The sequence below is a fragment of the Equus asinus genome, chromosome 3 (assembly GCF_041296235.1).
Source record: "Equus asinus isolate D_3611 breed Donkey chromosome 3, EquAss-T2T_v2, whole genome shotgun sequence".
NCBI classification, from domain to species: Eukaryota; Metazoa; Chordata; class Mammalia; order Perissodactyla; family Equidae; genus Equus; species Equus asinus.
Window position 1 is genome coordinate 81,802,367 of NC_091792.1, and position 17,066 is coordinate 81,819,432.

Genomic DNA, 17,066 nt, shown 5'->3' on the forward strand with positions numbered 1-17,066 from the left:
CAGTTAGATGACGTAAGGCGTAGCCGGCGTAGCCGCCTACGTGTGGCTACCGTCTCTGCCTCTGGGAGTTGAAGTTTCCGAAAGGACTCGGGTGCGGGACCAAGACCACTCCAGAAAGGCTTTCTGCTTGAGCTCTCAGGTTCCCCAACCACTCCTTAGGTAGGTAAGTCTCCTGGCACTGAGGCTGGCGCTCTCCTACCCTTTGGTATTTTCCGGCCGCAAAAACAGTGCGTGCCAGAGCCGCTCTCGACTAACAAGGGCTTCCGGGGGAAGAGGGGAGTTGGGCTGTGGAAGGGGCAGCCTCAACCCAGTTTTCGAAGGAAGTGACGTCAGCTACCGCGCGTCCCCGTCGTGCGCCAAGCAGCTTCCTGATTCGCTGGCTGCTGCTTAATCCCGCCTCTCGAGTGCATTCGCCGGGGGTGGCCTAGAGGGAGGGTGGGGCGAGGTTCTGCCCTCCCCAGTGGCCCTCCTGTAGTCGACGTGTGTGTGGGGTCGGCCGGGCCCTAGTATGTGAAGAGTGAGTTTCTAAAGAATGATGGGAGAGGGAAGTCTGCGCTCTGAAGGGCCGGAAAACGAGCTCTCGTCCTGTCCCTGGGTGGCTGGAGACCGTGGGCAAGGCGCCTTCCCCGTGTCCCCCTGGGGGTACGCAGCGAGCGCCTTGGGACGTGGAGCGCCAAGGCCGGTCCAGCGCCCGCGAGACCCAGTGTTCCTGCTTTCAGCGAAATACTTTCAGCGTGACAATTCGGCACGTTTTCTAGAGCTGCAGGGAGGGTAGCGACAGCTGCTCTTCCGGTTTTTGTTTGTTTAAATCCTGCCGCTCTCCCCAGCCCCGCCCCGGGCCTGCCCGCCGACGAGCTGACGCCGCGCGGCCTCGGCCCGCCCCTTCCCCGGGCTGCTCCTGCTCCGTCGCTGTCGCTCTGTAATTGCGTTCTGCAGTTGTTCCGGCGTTGGTTTGGATCTTTCTGGAAGGGAGGCTGTCACAAATGAAGACTCTATTTCAGCCCAGTGAATAAAATCCATAAAAGTTATTTTGTTCTTTAACATTTCTTTTGGACGCTCACTGATGGATGATGTGTCCTCCCTGCCGGAAGCTGTGCGAAGAGGTGGAAATACAAGGAGGATTGGCATCGGTTTTTACGCATTAGTCCCACAGCAGATGGCCTTAGTCATCGTTTTCCCGTTCTTGTAAGACCACCTGATAATCGATGTCTGTGACTCAATGAACCAAATTTTTTCCCTATGCTAAAGTAAAGTAAATTTCACACAAATATTTCTGTAACTGCTAGAAAATACCGTTCTTAAATGTTGGTTGGACGTGGTCGAATGAATGAAAACGTACACTGAGCATCACTGTGTGTGAGAAAGGAGTGGAAAACCCTCTGCCGTGGAGCTTATAAACCGGCCAAAACTAAAATAAGCAAGTGTGCCTAGTGAAGCGCCGTATTTTGCTGAACAGGCGATCCGAACAAGCTAGGACATAGTGAAACGCTATTGGGTGGTACAGCAGGGGAAGTTGGTACATATCTTTGTACATAGAGTGTTGTGAGCAATAATTTATAGGAGCTCAAGCCAGCATCATTTTTGTTGTAGTCCATGCCTCATTGTATGTAGCTTATTCAAAAATTAAAAAAAATTCACTTACTACAGTGCGTTTTCTTAATTGGGAATGGCTTTAAAAATAATAATGATGATGTTGACCAACTCATGATCTTTCCTAGTATTTGATAGGCTGTTTAAAAATATTAGTATGCAATGATAGGCCAGGTTAAATTTAACTTAGGCTGCTTGGATAGGAAAGGCAAACGCTCCCCCTGGTGTACATGAGCTGTAAAACATGGCTATACATTGCTTTTTAAAGTTTTCACATTATAGAGCGAATAAACACTTGCAGTTTTGAACTTAATAGGGAACTGGCAAAACACGATGCCAGTGATGATCGGAAATGTTCTTTCTTAGAATCTTAATCATTGTTTTGTGACGAGAGCAATTTGTTTCCTGTGAATTTTAATTGTGCTTTTAAGTTTGCACGTTTAGCCTAATAGACAGGTTCAGCATGTGTTTTTTTCACCCTATGTTGTTTTAGATACACTCATGGCTGACTTCTATTTAATGTACTGTCTATGCGAAAGAAGTAAAATGAAAGTGATCCTGGGGATCGCAATATGTATTTTAAAATTTTCTTCCTTCTAATCTTTTCAGGGGTAGTTGAGTTTCTCCTGCCTCCCATTTGCTAAGTTGAGTGCTTACCTTATCTTCTAGCTTTTTAAAAAAAAATTAATAAATGCCCTCAATGTTATACATTTGTCTCCAATTGAGGCCTTTTTGCCTGTATTTCTCTCATCCTATTATTCAGGCTTTTAACTGCTCCAACGTATTATTTTTTCGTTCTCTTCTCTGTCTGAATTCTGAGTCAGATTGTGAGGATGTCTTCTAATTCATCGGTTACTTCTTGGACACCAGGTAATCTGGAGTTTGTCTCATATTCTGAAATCTTTATATCTTCATTTCCTGGTTTCCAAATTGGCTCTTTTTCAAGTATTCTAATTTTGCTTTTTTGTGTCTATGTTTGTGTCCCAATTTCCTGTTTTGTTTTTATGGTTCTTACTCCTTATGATGTCTGAAAGATTCCAGTCAAACTTATTTTAAAGTCATTTTCACATTGCCCTATTATTTTCAATTTGTGTCGAGTGGATTTATCTCAAGTGTTGATTTTGGCTTTTTCCCCATCGTTTCTGTCTTTTTGTAATTTCACTTTGCAGGCTCATGTTGAGTGGAATTATCACTTCCCTTCTCCAAACCACCTGTCTGTCTAGTACTGATTTTGTGGTTGGTCCCACCCATGGTCCTGTTCAGTGCTTCAGGCCACAGCAAAGCGTATATGGGTGCTTCAGAATTCTTACCATGTAGTGTTAAAGTTCGTATGTCCCCTCACGGCTTGGCCCAGGTTGTCGCTACGAGGCTGTGTCTGCTTCCTTCAGGTTTCCCCCAAGTACTCTGCTCTGTATAAGCCTTAGTCTCATTTTACCTGTTTTCAGTCTTTTTTCATGGAAGGGAGAGCCCCACTGTAAATACTAGTTTAAGGGTTCGTCTTAAGCTGTCTCCTGTCTCCCCCATCCTCTGTCTTGTGTTGTTTTCTCCTTACTTTACAAGTAGGAGGCCTCCCAGCTGCCTTTGCACAGCAGACCAGCAGGGTCAGTACCTATTCTAGTTCTTGGTTTTGGTTTTGAGAGAGGCTATACCTTTTTTTGTTTCCCCTTTTTATATTTTATCTCCTGTTGTCATGTATTTCAAGACTGGGAGGCAAGGTGCTTCAAAACATGAACTCTTGGCAACCATCTCCAGGAAGTCTCTTCCAACTTCCTGATTCTGTGGCGTAGGAATAGGACTGCAGCTGTTTTTCCCTGTATCTTACAGTGACACAAGTCTTCTCAGAGGCCTCCAACAGCAGGGTTGAAGCAACGCAGCTCTTTTACATTCTTTGGAAACTCTTATTTTCTAAATACGGTTTTGGATTTCTGGAGATGGTAGAGTTAGATCTGGGTTTGAATCTTAGCTCCATCACTTTATTTGTCTATTCGTTCAACAAGTATTTTGAGGACCTACTTGGTGCTAGGTTTGGTCTAGGTGCCTTGCTTCTTAGGAAATATTTAGTAGCTTTGTAATTTAGGGCAAGTTATTTAACCTCACTGTGCCTGCCTTCTCTGTAAAGTAGGCATAATATCGTCTACCTCATAGGGTTATTTTAAGGATTAAATTAGATATTAAGTTTTTTATTAAGCACAGTAAAAATTAATAAATGTTTGCTATTACAGACATGCGCCTCATAACGTTTTGGCCAATGATGGATTGCATATATGACGGTGGTCCTATAGGATTAGTGCCATTTAGCCCAGGTGTGTAGTAGGCTGTATCAACTAAGTTTGTGTAAGTACACTCTGTGATGTTTGCACAATGACCGAGTCGCCTGATGACGTATTTCTCAGAATATACTCCTGTCATTAAGTGACTCACGACTTTACTATTTTCATTGTGTTTTAAAGTCTTTTGTAATATCATATTCACTCATTTACTTATTCCACCACTATATAATAAGCATGTATTAAGTGCCAGTCCTTGTGTTAGTACTGACAATCTAATGTTTGGCAAAAGTGGCCATCATCCCTGCTCATATGGAGCTTCCAGTGTAGAATCAAATTTGAGTTATTTCTAGGTGTTCCCTCAAACTCAGGATGCTATTTGGTTAATAGTATAAGGAAAACTTGTGAACTCTTACTTGGATTACTGGATGATTCTTTCTCTCTCTTAGTAGTTTTGTGACCTGGTAAAATGCCAGGGCTTTTGCTGTAGCCTAGAAAGCACACATATTAAAATTTCTTGTGTTTCAGTCAAAATTTGGTAAACTTGCTAAGTTATCTCCATATGTCCTTTTACAACGTTGCACTTTTTTCTTCTTTTTTTTATTGAGGTTATGATAGATGTTGTTATTTGTCATTCATCTGATAGGTGCACCCCTTCACCCTTTGTGCCCACCCCCCCCCCCCCTTTTCCCTTGGTAACCACTAAGCTCTTCCATTTGTCCATTTGTTTGTTTATCTTCCACATATGAGTGGAATCATACAGAGTTTGTCTTTCTCTATCTGGCTTATTTCACTTAACATAATACCCTCAAGGTCCATCCATGTTGTTATGAATGGGACTATTTTGTCATTTTTTTATGGCTGAGTAGTATTCCATTGTGTATATATACCATTGCTTCTTTATCCAGTCATGAGTCGATGGACACTTAGGTTGCTTCCACGTCTTGGCTATTGTGAATAATGCTGCAATGAACATAGGGGTGCATAAGTCTCTCTGAATTACTGATTTCAGTTTCTTTGGATAGTTACCCAGTAGTGGGATGGCTGGGTTGTATGGTATTTATATTTTTAATTTTTTCAGAAATCTCCATACTGTTTTCTATGGTGGCTGTACCAGTTTGCATTCCCACCAGCACTGTATGAGGGTTCCTTTTTCTCCACAACCTCTCCAACACTTGTTATTTTTTGTCTTGCTGATTATAGCCATTCTAATGGGTGTAAGGTGATATCTTAGTATAGTTTTGATTTGCATTTCTCTAATGCTCAGTGATGATGAGCATCTTTTCATGTGCCTATTGGCCATCTGTATATCTTCTTTGGAGAAATGTCTGTTCACATCTCCTGCCCACTCTTTGATTGGGTTGTTTGATTTTTTGTTGTTGAGTTGTGTGAGTTCTTTATATATTATGGAGATTAACCCTTTGTCAGATATATGACTTGCAAATATTTTTTCCCAGTTAGTGGTTGTCTTTTCCTTTCAATCCTGTTTTCCTTTGCCTTGTAGAACCTCTTTAATCTGATGAAGTCCCACTTGTTTATTCTTTCTATTGTTTCCCTTGTCTGAGAAGGCCTGGTGTCTGAAAAGATCCTTTTAAGACTGATGTCAAAGAGTGTACTGCCTATATTTTCTTCCAGAAGTTTTGTGGCTTCAGGTCTTACCTTTAAGTCTTTGATCTATTTTGAGTTTATTTTTGTGAATGGTGTAGAATGGTCTACCTTCATGCTTTTACATGTGGCTGTCCAGTTTTCCCAGCACTGTTTATTGAAGAGACTTTCCTGTCTCTATTGTATGTTCTTAGCTTCTCTGTCAAAGATTAGCTGTCCATAGATGTGTGGTTTTATTTCTGGGCTTTCAATTCTGTTCCATTGATCTTTGTGCCTGTTTTTGTACCGGTACATGCTGTTTTGATTACTATAGCTTTGTAGAGTATTTTGAAGTCAGGGAATGTGATGCCTCCAGCTTTCTTCTTTTTTCTCAGGATTGCTGTAGGTATTTGGGGTCTTTTGTTGCCCCATATGAATTTTAGGATTCTTTGTTCTCTTTCTGTCAAGAATGTCATTGGGATTCTGGTTGGGATTGCATTGAATCTGTAGATTGCTTTAGGTAGTATGGACATTTTAACTATGTTTATTCTTCCAACTCATGTACATGGAATGTCTTTCCATCCATTATGTTGTCATCAGTTTGTTTCAGGAAAGTCGTAGTTTTCAGTGTATAGGTGTTTCACTTCCTTGGTTAAATGTATTCTAAGATATTTTATTCTTTTTGTTGTGATTGTGTATGGGATTGTGTTCTTGAGTTCTCTTTCTGTTGGTTCATTATTAGAGTATAGAAATGCAACTGATCTATGTAAGTTGATTTTGTGCCCTGCAACTTTTCTGTAATTGTTGATTATTTCTAATAGCTTTCCAGTGGATTTTTTTTAGGGTTTTCTATATATAAAATCATGTCGTCTGCAAATAGCGAGAGCTTCACTTCTTCATTGCCTATTTGGATTCCTTTTATTTCTTTTTCTTGCCTAATTGGTCTGGCCAAAACCTCCAGAACCATATTGAATAAGAGTGGTGAGAGTGGGCACCCTCGTCTTGTTCCTGTTCTCAGAGGGATGGCTTTCAGTTTTTCCCCATTGAGTATGATGTTGGCTGTGGGTTTGTCATATATGGGCTTTATTATGTTGAGGTACTTTCCTTCTCTAACCATTTTATTGAACATTTTTATCATAAATGGATGTTGGATCTTGTTGAATGCTTTCTCTGTGTCTATTAAGATGATTATGTGGTTTCTGGTCCTCATTTTGTTAATGTGGTATATCACATTGATTGCCTTGCAGATGTTGAACCATCTCTGTGTCCTTGGTATAAATCCCACTTGATCATGATGATCTTTTAATGTATTGCTGTATTCGATTTGCCAATATTTTGTTGAGGGTTTTTGCATCTGTGTTCATCAGTGATTTTGGCCTGTAATTTTCCTTCTTTGTGTTGTCCTTATCTGGCTTTGGTATCAGGGTGGTGTTGGCCTTGTAGAATGTATTAGAAAGTGGTCCATTTTCCTAAATTTTCTGGAATAGTTTGAGGATAGGTATTAAATCTTCTTTGAGTGTTTGGTGGAATTCTCCAGAGAAGCCAGCTGGTCCTGGACTTTTATTTTTGGGGAGGTTTTTGATTACTGTTTCAATCTCTTTACTTGTGATTGGTCTATTGAGATTCTCTATTTCTTCTTGATTCAGTTTTGGGAGGTTGTAAGAATCTAAGAATTTATCCATTTCTTCTAGGTTGTCCAATTTGTTGGCATATAATTTTTCATTGCAGTCTCATATAATCTTTTGTATTTCTGTGGTATCCATTGTAGTTTCTCCTCTTTCATTTCTAATTTTATTTATTTGAGTCTTCTCTCTTTTTTTCTGAGCCTGGCTAAGGGTTTATCAATTTTGTTTATTTTCTGAAAGAACCAGCTCTTTGTTTCATTGATCCTCTCTACTGTCTTTTTTGTTTCAATTTAATTTATTTCTGCTCTAATTTTTATTATGTCCCTCCTTCTACTGACTTTGGGCTTTGTTTGTTCTTCTTTTTCTAATTCTGTTAAGTGTAGTTTGAGATTGCTTATTGGAGATTTTTCTTGTTTGTTGAGGTGAACCTATATTGCAATGAATTTCCCTCTTAGGACTGCTTTTGCTGCATCCCAAATGAGTTGCTATGGTGTGTTTTCATTTTCATTTGTCACCAGCTAGTGTTTGATTTCTCCTTTGATTTCTTCAGTGATCCATTGGTCATTCAGTAGCATGTTGTTTAATCTCCACATCTTTGCCCCTTCCCCAGGTTTTTTCTTGTAATTGATTTTTAGTTTCATAGCATTATGGTTGGAAAAGATGCTTGATAGCATTTCAGTCCTCTTAGAATTGTTGAGGCTTCCTTTGTTTCCCGACATATGATCTATCCTTGAGAATGTTCCATGTGCACTTGAGAAGAATGTGTAATCTGCTGTTTTTGGATAGAGTGTTCTATATGTATCTATTAAGTCCAGCTGGTCTAGTTTTTCACTTAGTTCTACAGTTTCTTTGTTGACTTTCAATCTGGATGATCTATTCATTGGTGTTAGTAGGGTGTTGAGGTCCCCTACTATTATTGTATTGTTGGTGACATCTCCTTTTAGTTTTGTTAATATTTTCTTTATGTACTTTGGTGCTCTTGTGTTTGGTGCATATATCTTTATAAGTGTTATGTCTTCTTGGTGGAGTGTCCCTTTTATCATTATATATTGCTCCTATTTGTCTCTCTTTACCTGTTTTGTCTTGAAGTCTACTTTGTCTGATATAAGTATGCTAACACCTGCTTTCTTTCGTTCGCTCTTAGCTTGGAGTATCATCTTCCACCCCTTTGCTCTGAGTCTGTGTTTGTCTTTGGGGTGAGGTGTGTTTCCTGGAGGCAGCATATTGTTGCGTCTTGTTTTTTAAACAACATTGCACTTTTAAAGAAAGCAAGAACCATATAATAAAACTACTGCTTCTGTTATGTGCTGTTAAGATTTCATCCTTCCATTATCTGAATTGTGGGTTTTTTTTCTTTTTGTTTTAGATAGTAGCTTCTCTGCACTGAGTTGTTAGCTATCTCTGTAAGAAGGAAGAATCATAGAATTTTCTTTAAGGCCAGTGAAATATTTGCAAGCTTCATGCTTAGTCTTTGATAGGGATAAATAGCAAAATACATTTTTAAGCTCTGGTGTTACTAATCTATTAACAAGAAAAGAACTCTCAGTATTTCTAGCTCTTTCTCTATTCTGAAGGCAAGTTCGGTTCTAGGCAGTATATAAAAATGTGGCTAGTTAAATCGAAATGTGTGAGATGGCCCTAAGTATTCCACAACTGATTACAGAATCAACTTCCATATTTTGGTTTTCAGACTTTACTAAAGTGGAATATTTACAATTGTATATTTCCAGTGAAAAATAGTGGGGGGGGGGGCAACAAAATTTGTTTTTTACGCTGTTCAAAATGTACAAATCTGTAGCATAGTTTTGGTCAAAAACCAATTGTAAGTGTATACCTAGATAATGAAAGTAACGTTTCTCTTTTGCATTAATTTTGTACTTCTGATTCATTTACAGGAATTTATTTTAAGGAAATAAATTACTGGGTCAAAGGACGTTAACATTTTAAAGCTCTTAAAACATAGATCTGTGTAGCCTTCTGGAAAAATTATGCCATGACCACCTGTAGTATATGAAAACACCCCATTTCATCAAATGCTCTTTGCCAGTAAATGACATTTAATTGTCTCGGTTTGCATTTTTATTCATTACTGATATGGTTTAATTTTAACCTCATCTCTTGGTTATTTGTTTTTTTACTTTTTGTGTGTTTGTGAATCACGTTCATGTCAAAAGTTGCTTTTCAGTTTTTCAGAAGCATCAAATAATGTCATCTGAAATGTTGCCAGCATTTGTTGAGGCTTCTAATGTTGAAAGAACGCAAGACTTAAGTGAGGATCAAGAGGAGAGCCAGAAGCCAAGATCAGGTGAAGGGTTGGAACCAATATCTAAACGACAAATGAAGAAGCTAATAAAGCAGAAACAGTGGGAAGAACAACGAGAACTCCGCAAGTATGTTTCAAAGTGCCTATGTTCTGGCTCCATTCAGACATATGGAATGTTGGACCTCGCGTAGCCCTTTGTCACATTCAAAGTAATTGTGTTAATTGAAATTGGGGCTACGCATATTGTTAGCTGACATTGTCAGTTGGCTGTTAAAACTGTGTGTGTTTGGATTATTTTCTTTTAGCAATGTTAATGAATTTACACTGTACACTTTTTCTCACCCAGAACCTATTGTGAGTAGCCGCACAATTTCTGAAACAACTGACTTAAATAAGGGATATAGTTAGTATCCATGTGGTAGATGTGGAACAAAAATAACTACCTCAGAAAGATCAAATTTGGGCCTAATGTTGATTTTGCTAGAACTGTTGCAGGTTTTGGTGAGAGCAGTAAGGCTGAAGCTAATATTGTCTAATGTCAGAATTTACTGGGAGGAAATAAACTATAGTTAATGTAGATCAAAGAAGAAGTCTATGAGTGCTTTTTACAAGTAATTTTACTTTATTTTTTTCCTATAGCACATAAATGTTGCTTGAAGATCATGTAGGGGAAGAATAAAAGAAAAATTCATCATAACTCTCAAATTCAGTATTTATAAAGTTTTCTTGGTATAGTGTGATGCCGATAATACATGAAATTATTAGTAGTGTAGTTTAAGTTTGTAAGGAAAGCATTATATTGTTTTTCAAACTCATTTCCTTCTTATCAAAAGTTTTTAGATTGACTATATAAAATTGCTGATATTTGATCATTTTTGATCCACAGAAGTGGCAGTTTCATACATTAGTTCAGTCTGCTGATTTAAAAAAGTAATTGTTTCTTTGTCTATTTAGAAGAGGCTTGTAAATATCTGGATATACAAATAACAAAAAGTTATTTTAATTACTAATTTTAGACAAAAGCGAAAGGAAAAACGCAAGAGAAAGCAATTAGAGCGACATTGTCAACAGGACTCAAACTCAGATGGAAATGACAGAAAACGTATTCGAAGAGATGTTGTTCATAGTACACTCCGCCTTGTCATTGACTGCAGTTTTGACAGCTTGATGGTGTTAAAGGTATCATGAATCACTGTAAGAAAAATCCTGTAGGTAAAGTAGGGTGAATCATTCTTGCTTTAATATGTAATACCACTTTGATATAAATTTGTGTACTAAAATGTATCTTAAATCAAGTTTTTAAAAATCTGTGCCCCCTAAATTAAACTAATAAATTGCTGATGTGTATATGTATAGACAGAGGGAGAGAGACAGACACCATGATTATATGATAAAAGTCAATAACTGCATATTAGTCATAAGGATCTGTGTGTTTTTATTTGTCCTAATCAAAAAGAAGAAAATAAGAAATATGATTTGCTTAATAGAATTATTTATATTTAATAGTTTGAGAAACCTGATTGTTTGAGCAATGCTAGTGAAGAGAACATGGTTTAATTACTTTCCAAACCATGGGTTAGTTATGAAAATAGTAATAGTATGGCTCTAAGAGAGTTTTTTCTGTTGTTGTTGTCTCTTAAGAAAAGTACATGTTTGATGAACTAGTATTTTAAGTGGATGCAAAATATGAAATATTGGTTCACTTACAGAGTATTGACTTTACTTATGGTAATTATTTTGTTAATATGTGAGGAAATTGAATGGAAATTATCAGAAAAGACTTGTATTTCAAAAGAAAAAATGCATCTATCTAGTCATGGCTTCTGCTTATTCTGTTCCACTGAGATTATGGAATGGTCATAGATGATTTTGAAAATGCTCCTTTAAAAACTGCACTCTTTTATAGGACATTAAGAAACTTCATAAGCAGATTCAACGATGTTATGCAGAAAATCGACGAGCACTGCATCCTGTGCAGGTTTGTTTGAGGAATTTAAAACAGACTCCAGTTTCCTTTTATGTCTGCCTCAGAAAAAGGCATAGATGATCCTAATTGCCTTTACAAGAGTCTTACAGATAATCTTCCTTAGAGAACAAAATGCCTATTTGAAAAATATTTCATTTTTCTGCAAAAATAAAGGAAAATATTTTAAACGTTTTTTCATGTATGTCATTCTCAGGCACGCTCTGCGGAGTCACCGTCAGTCTTGTGCACATGGACCTGCTGCTCATTTCTGTGTAGTTAAATGTCTGCATTAAGGGATATACACATATTTTCATACCAGTTTCTCAGCTCTCAATTCCTTCCCTTCTGGGGAGTGGGGGAACTCCCCTGCCTCTTGTGTGCTGTGGTACCTGTTGGATAGATTTTTTCTACTTAAAGGATTTTGAGTCACTGATAATTTTGAAGGATACTTCCTTAGCTAGAGTGAGGAAGTGATTTGTGAGACTAGTTGGCTACTCTTAAGAGGAGGGTCTTTTTTCTCTCTGAATTTACTTGAGTTCTAGATGACCTACAAATTAACACTGGCTCACTGATGTTAAGAACCAGAAACTCTTGATATTTTTTGGTTAGCTATATTCTTTTTGTCAAGTGATAATAATTTTATATTTCTCTCACCCTTGATTAGACTTGAAATAGGTATCAGGGTTTAGAATCAAAGGCAAATTACAAAGACTTTGGACTGGTGAAAAGTAACAGTGGTGGCAAAAGAAAGGGAATGGGAACTCGACATGGAAGCAGGGACTTTGTAGAAGAGTGGTCGTTAAGGGCGAGGCAAATGATAGCTGCTTGAAAAATGGGGTGAAAATGTAGATGGAATATGGGAGTTGGTGGGTTATGAGAGAAACAAAATGTCATTTTTCCACAAGTTTGTTCTTGTGTGTTTAAAGCATGTCACAAATTTATTTTTTTCTAGAATGAAAATATTTTGTGTTTCCCTGATGATCAGATGGGTGAATGAGGGAAATAAAATATTGGACTTTCATAGTCATTTGCTCTTTCTTTCTATGCCTACCAATCTCTTTACAGTTTTACTTGACAAGCCATGGAGGCCAGTTGAAAAAGAACATGGATGAAAATGACAAAGGATGGGTCAACTGGAAGGTAATTAGAATAGAGTAACTCTAACATAATTCCAATATTTTTATGCTTAAAAGTCTACATTTTTTACCTATATTCTATGTACTGCCAATAAATATAGGAGTCAGCAACCCAAACCCAGTGTATCACTGTACCTAAGTCTAAGGTTACAAGACTGAGAGAAGCTAGAGAGACTGAGATTTCTATTAGTTTGTCCTCACTCTCGTTAAACCTCCCTTGCCATTTTACCACCAACCTAAAACATATTTTGAAAAAGGAAGACTTTTAAAGATCTTTATACAATCTCTGCCTAGTGAACTGTCTATCCATTATTTATAAGAGTGAAGTCACTCTAAAATTTGGAAATGTGAATGCATTCTGTTTCTTCTAAATCTCCACTGTCCCATATGGCATCCACATTCCACACGTGACTGTTGAACTCTTGAAGTGTGACTAGTCTGAATTGAGATGTGCTGTAAATGTGAACTATACATTGGATTTCAAAGATTTAGTAACAAAAAAAAGAGAGAATGTAAAATATCTCCGTGGAATTTTAAAAACTATTATATGTTGAAATGATAACATTTTGTCTATGTTGTGTTGACTGCAATGTATTATTATAATTAATCTCACCTATTTCTTTTTACTTTTACTAGAAGATTTAAAATTACATATGTGGCTCACATTTTTTTTTATGTTGGGCTAAAGCACTCTCAGTCATTTGCAAAGATGACTAATAGCTCGGCTTTGGTACCATTGCTGAGGAACCCTGGTCTGTATTGGGTTATTCCTATGCTTTTCTTTCTCAAAGCCAGTTCTCTCTGTGACTAACTTTCCCTCTCACACTCACTAGTCCTGTAATGACTACATTTATTTTATTAATAGCTTATAGGGTGAAACATTGTCAAAGACTTTTTTAAGTTTTAAAGTACAGATATTTACCAAGTTTTATGTTCATGCCTATTTTTCTGAGGCATAATGTAATAAGTTGAAATAGGCATACCTTCAGTTATTTTGTGCCTTGTAAATTTATTATTTATACCACCAGCTTTCCAGAAAGACGTGAGTTCACTGGTCTGTAATTACTCAGGTCCTTCTTAGGGCCTTTATTTAAGCATAGGGGTCAAATTTTTAATATACCGTTTTCCAGAAAAGTGGCGGTTTATTAATCAGTAGGTTGTACATTTTAGGTGAGAGGTTTCCTGCTTCACTTTTGATTTCCTTAAAAATTATTGGGTAAATGCCATCTGGCCCTGGTGTCACATCCTCTTTTATTCTGTCAATGTAGTTTTCAAAATTCTGCCTGCCAGCTATTGTTCAGTCTTGGACTTCTAACCTGACAATTTTGGTGAAGGTGATTTCAAATGTGTATCTTTGTAAAAACAGATGCATGGAATTTATTAAATCTATCAGCCATTTTCTTTTGCTGATTCATGTGGATGTAGAACAAGTAATTGAAGAAGGCATTCTTTGGCTGGAGAACAGTGTGAGCAAATATGTGACAAAAATGCATTTGTTTTTTTGGAACAGAGATAAAGTTAGAAAGGTAGGTCAGTGCCATATTCAGGAAAGAGTTACTAAATTAAGGAGTTTGAATTTTATCCTACAGATAATGATAAAACACTGAAAATAGTGTTTTAGAAAATGAGTCTTCCATCAGCATGTGGAGGTAAATTGGAGGGATCTGAGGCTAGAGACAGGAAAGTAACATTAGGGGGCTACTTAAATCATTGACATGTGAGGGTGATAAGGAGTTGAGGTAGTAGGCTCTAAATGATACATCGTAACGATATTCTTTCAAACTTCCTATCGTGTGTTTTTGGGTGGGTTTGTCTATGGAACAGAACATAATCATTTTTAGCCAGTCTTCACAAAATCTTATTAATTAATAACATCTTTGCCCTGTGTCTTAAAGGATATCCACATCAAACCAGATCACTATAGTGAATTCATAAAGAAAGAAGACCTGATTTATCTTACGTCAGATTCACCTAATGTCCTGAAGGAATTAGATGAATCCAAGGCCTATGTGATCGGAGGGTTAGTGGATCACAACCATCACAAGGTACTGTTAAGGTTTCATTTTTGCTTTTGCTCATACTTAAAATTGATACATCAATTTTCCTGATAGTAAAAATACTTCTTGATAGTAACAGTAATGCTGATCTTTATTGAGTGCCTAGCAAATTTCAGTCACCTTTCTAGCTAGGCACAGCATTTCACGTACGTTAGTTTGCTTAATCCTCACTGCAGCCCACTGCAGTCAGTGCTGTTATCATCTACATTTTACAGATGAGGAACCGGAGGCACAGAGAAATAAGTCTAGAACCAATAGTAATAGGTGGTAAAGCAGATATTTGAAACCAGGCGGATTGTTCCAGAGCCCACATACTTAAGTGATACACTATATTGATAGAAGATGATGTTGCTAATCACTGTCTAGGCATTGGTAAAATTTATATCAATTTATACCAAAACTGGTAAATTTATAAGTTTTAAATATGTGATTTTCATGGGATGTGTTTTCTGTTCTTTCATATTCATACTTTTGTCTATTCCCACCTACTCACCCTCATTCTAATGAAAAATTACATAAATACACTTTCTAAAAGAAAACATCATTTTGTACTTTGCCAGCTACTTTGTGGCAGGCCAAATTAACCGAACTAAAGAAAAACATGTTTCCTAAGTGTCTGAGGAAGTATTGTTAGGAGAGTAACAGGAAGGAATTCATTGTTCTTGTAGAGCACACTGTGCAGAAGAGCTTCCCGCAATGCTGGAAACGTTTGTCCTCCTGTCCAGCACGGTAGCTACATGGCTGCTGAGCACGTGACATGTGCACAGAGTGATTGAGAAGCTGACTTTGTGTAAACTGTTAAATTGGAGTGGTCACTGTGGCTGCAGTCGGACAGGGCAGCTCTCTAGCATCATAGGGAATTTTAGCAGAATGATCTGTGGCCTTTTTACTTTTTTCTCAGTGGAAAAATTCTCTTTTACTTATGTGGAACCAAAGTTTTTCCTCTCATGTTGACTGTTTCTCTGAACTAAAACAATTTTGTTTTCAAAAGCACTTACCTCAATCTGTTATTAAGTATTTGTCCCTAAAATAGGCAAACTACTAGTTGAGAAATTTCGCTCTTCTTTCTCCTCTGCTCTTGTCTTTTGGCTGTTTCAGTTCTGGTTAGACCCAGGCTTTAAGGATTTTAATTTTGAGAAGGGAGAAAATTCATATTCAACATTCTTTTAATTGACAGAAAGAGAAAAATAAAATTTTATAGGCAATTTTTAAAATTTCTAAATTCAGATTTTCATTTAATTTGTCCTTTGTGCCTCTAGTCTTATGTAATGAAACATAGTTTTGTCTTTATATCTTTTACATGTGTGGGAAGAGTAATGGTGCTGCTCTAGGAATTCAGTTTGAGTATTTTAAAGTGAGAGAAAAGGCAGAGTGGAGTGGTGAAAAGATATTTGAGCCAGGAGGCATGAGCCAGGCTTCTCCTGTGGGTCCGCCACTGGGGGCTTTGTGACAGGGGAGGGGACATGTCTCTGGTTTCCTCCTTCTAAACTGGTTAAGCAAATGCCCTAAACATTCTACTTACTGCCCTAAACAAACTGCTACTGTCAGGAGAGTGTTTCCAAATTAGCAGTTAAACACGCACAGGCGCACACACACACACTTCTTCAGATTACATTCTCTGAACTAAAGTCTTTTCTAGAAATTATTTATTCTGTCATAGACTTTAAGTTAAAATAATTTAATGTTCTAGTCCAAGTTATAGTGTCTTTGTTTTAGGGACTCACATATAAACAAGCATCAGAGCATGGAATTGATCATGCGCAGCTTCCCCTTGGAAATTTCGTGAAGATGAATAGTAGAAAAGTTTTGGCAGTTAATCATGGTAAGCTCTGAGGGGATAAACTGAAAATATACCTGAGTGAACATTGTGAAGAAGAATATTACATTTACATTTGGACAAGTACAAAATATGTACCTTGCTGGAGACAAAATTTTAAAGTATAATCACGTGTAATTTGTTTGAATGTAGAAATAACAGAGGCATATTTTAGAAAATTTTGAAAATGTAGTAAAGTATAAAGGAAAATAAGTAAGCTGTAACTTCACTACCCAGAGATACTTGGTATTAACTTTTTGATGTGTTTCCTACCAGTTTTTTCCTATGCATAGATACTGTTTATTACATAATTGGATTTTTACTGTATTGCATAAGATGTTAAAAATCTGGGGTGTTTTTTTCCCCATTTATAATTATATTTTTCCATGTCATTGAATCATTGTTAATGACTATGTAATATTCCACCATCTGAATATATATATATATATATATATAAAATAATTTAACTGTTCTTCTGTTGATTTTTTTTTTCTTTTTACTATTGTAAATAACATTTTAATAGACATCCTTGGACCTAAGTCTTTGCCTGGAGTTTTGCTTTTTAAAACAGTTTTAGTACAGATTTTTGTTAGTACACAACTATTTAGTGGACTCTTTTTATGTGCTAAACACATTCTCTATAGCAGCATCTAGGGAGTTATAGAAATGAACTTGTTGATTCAGAGAATGAACTACTTCTAAGACTTTGGATAGACAGTGGAAATTACTTTTCCGTAAAGTAATCCTGATTAACCCTTGAGC

General features: G+C 37.2%; 1 protein-coding gene across 15 annotated transcripts in view; it reads left to right on the forward strand.

The window, feature by feature from the left end:
- The window catches only part of TRMT10A (tRNA methyltransferase 10A), a 19,569-nt gene continuing 2,503 nt past the window's right edge, over window positions 1–17,066 (forward strand). Inside the window, exons 1-7 of one of the 15 annotated variants that reach the window (XM_044766373.2) lie at window positions 1–159; window positions 9,252–9,456; window positions 10,346–10,508; window positions 11,236–11,307; window positions 12,361–12,435; window positions 14,327–14,476; window positions 16,205–16,310. In XM_044766373.2, coding sequence (XP_044622308.2) covers window positions 9,272–9,456; window positions 10,346–10,508; window positions 11,236–11,307; window positions 12,361–12,435; window positions 14,327–14,476; window positions 16,205–16,310 — 751 coding nt within the window. In that variant the 5' untranslated portion in view covers window positions 1–159; window positions 9,252–9,271. Of the gene's footprint in view, window positions 164–201; window positions 1,253–2,408; window positions 2,461–9,240; window positions 9,457–10,345; window positions 10,509–11,235; window positions 11,308–12,360; window positions 12,436–14,326; window positions 14,477–16,204; window positions 16,311–17,066 lie in introns of those variants that run through there. The other 14 variants (XM_014846081.3, XM_070505309.1, XM_044766375.2 and 11 more) reach the window with 14 other exon arrangements.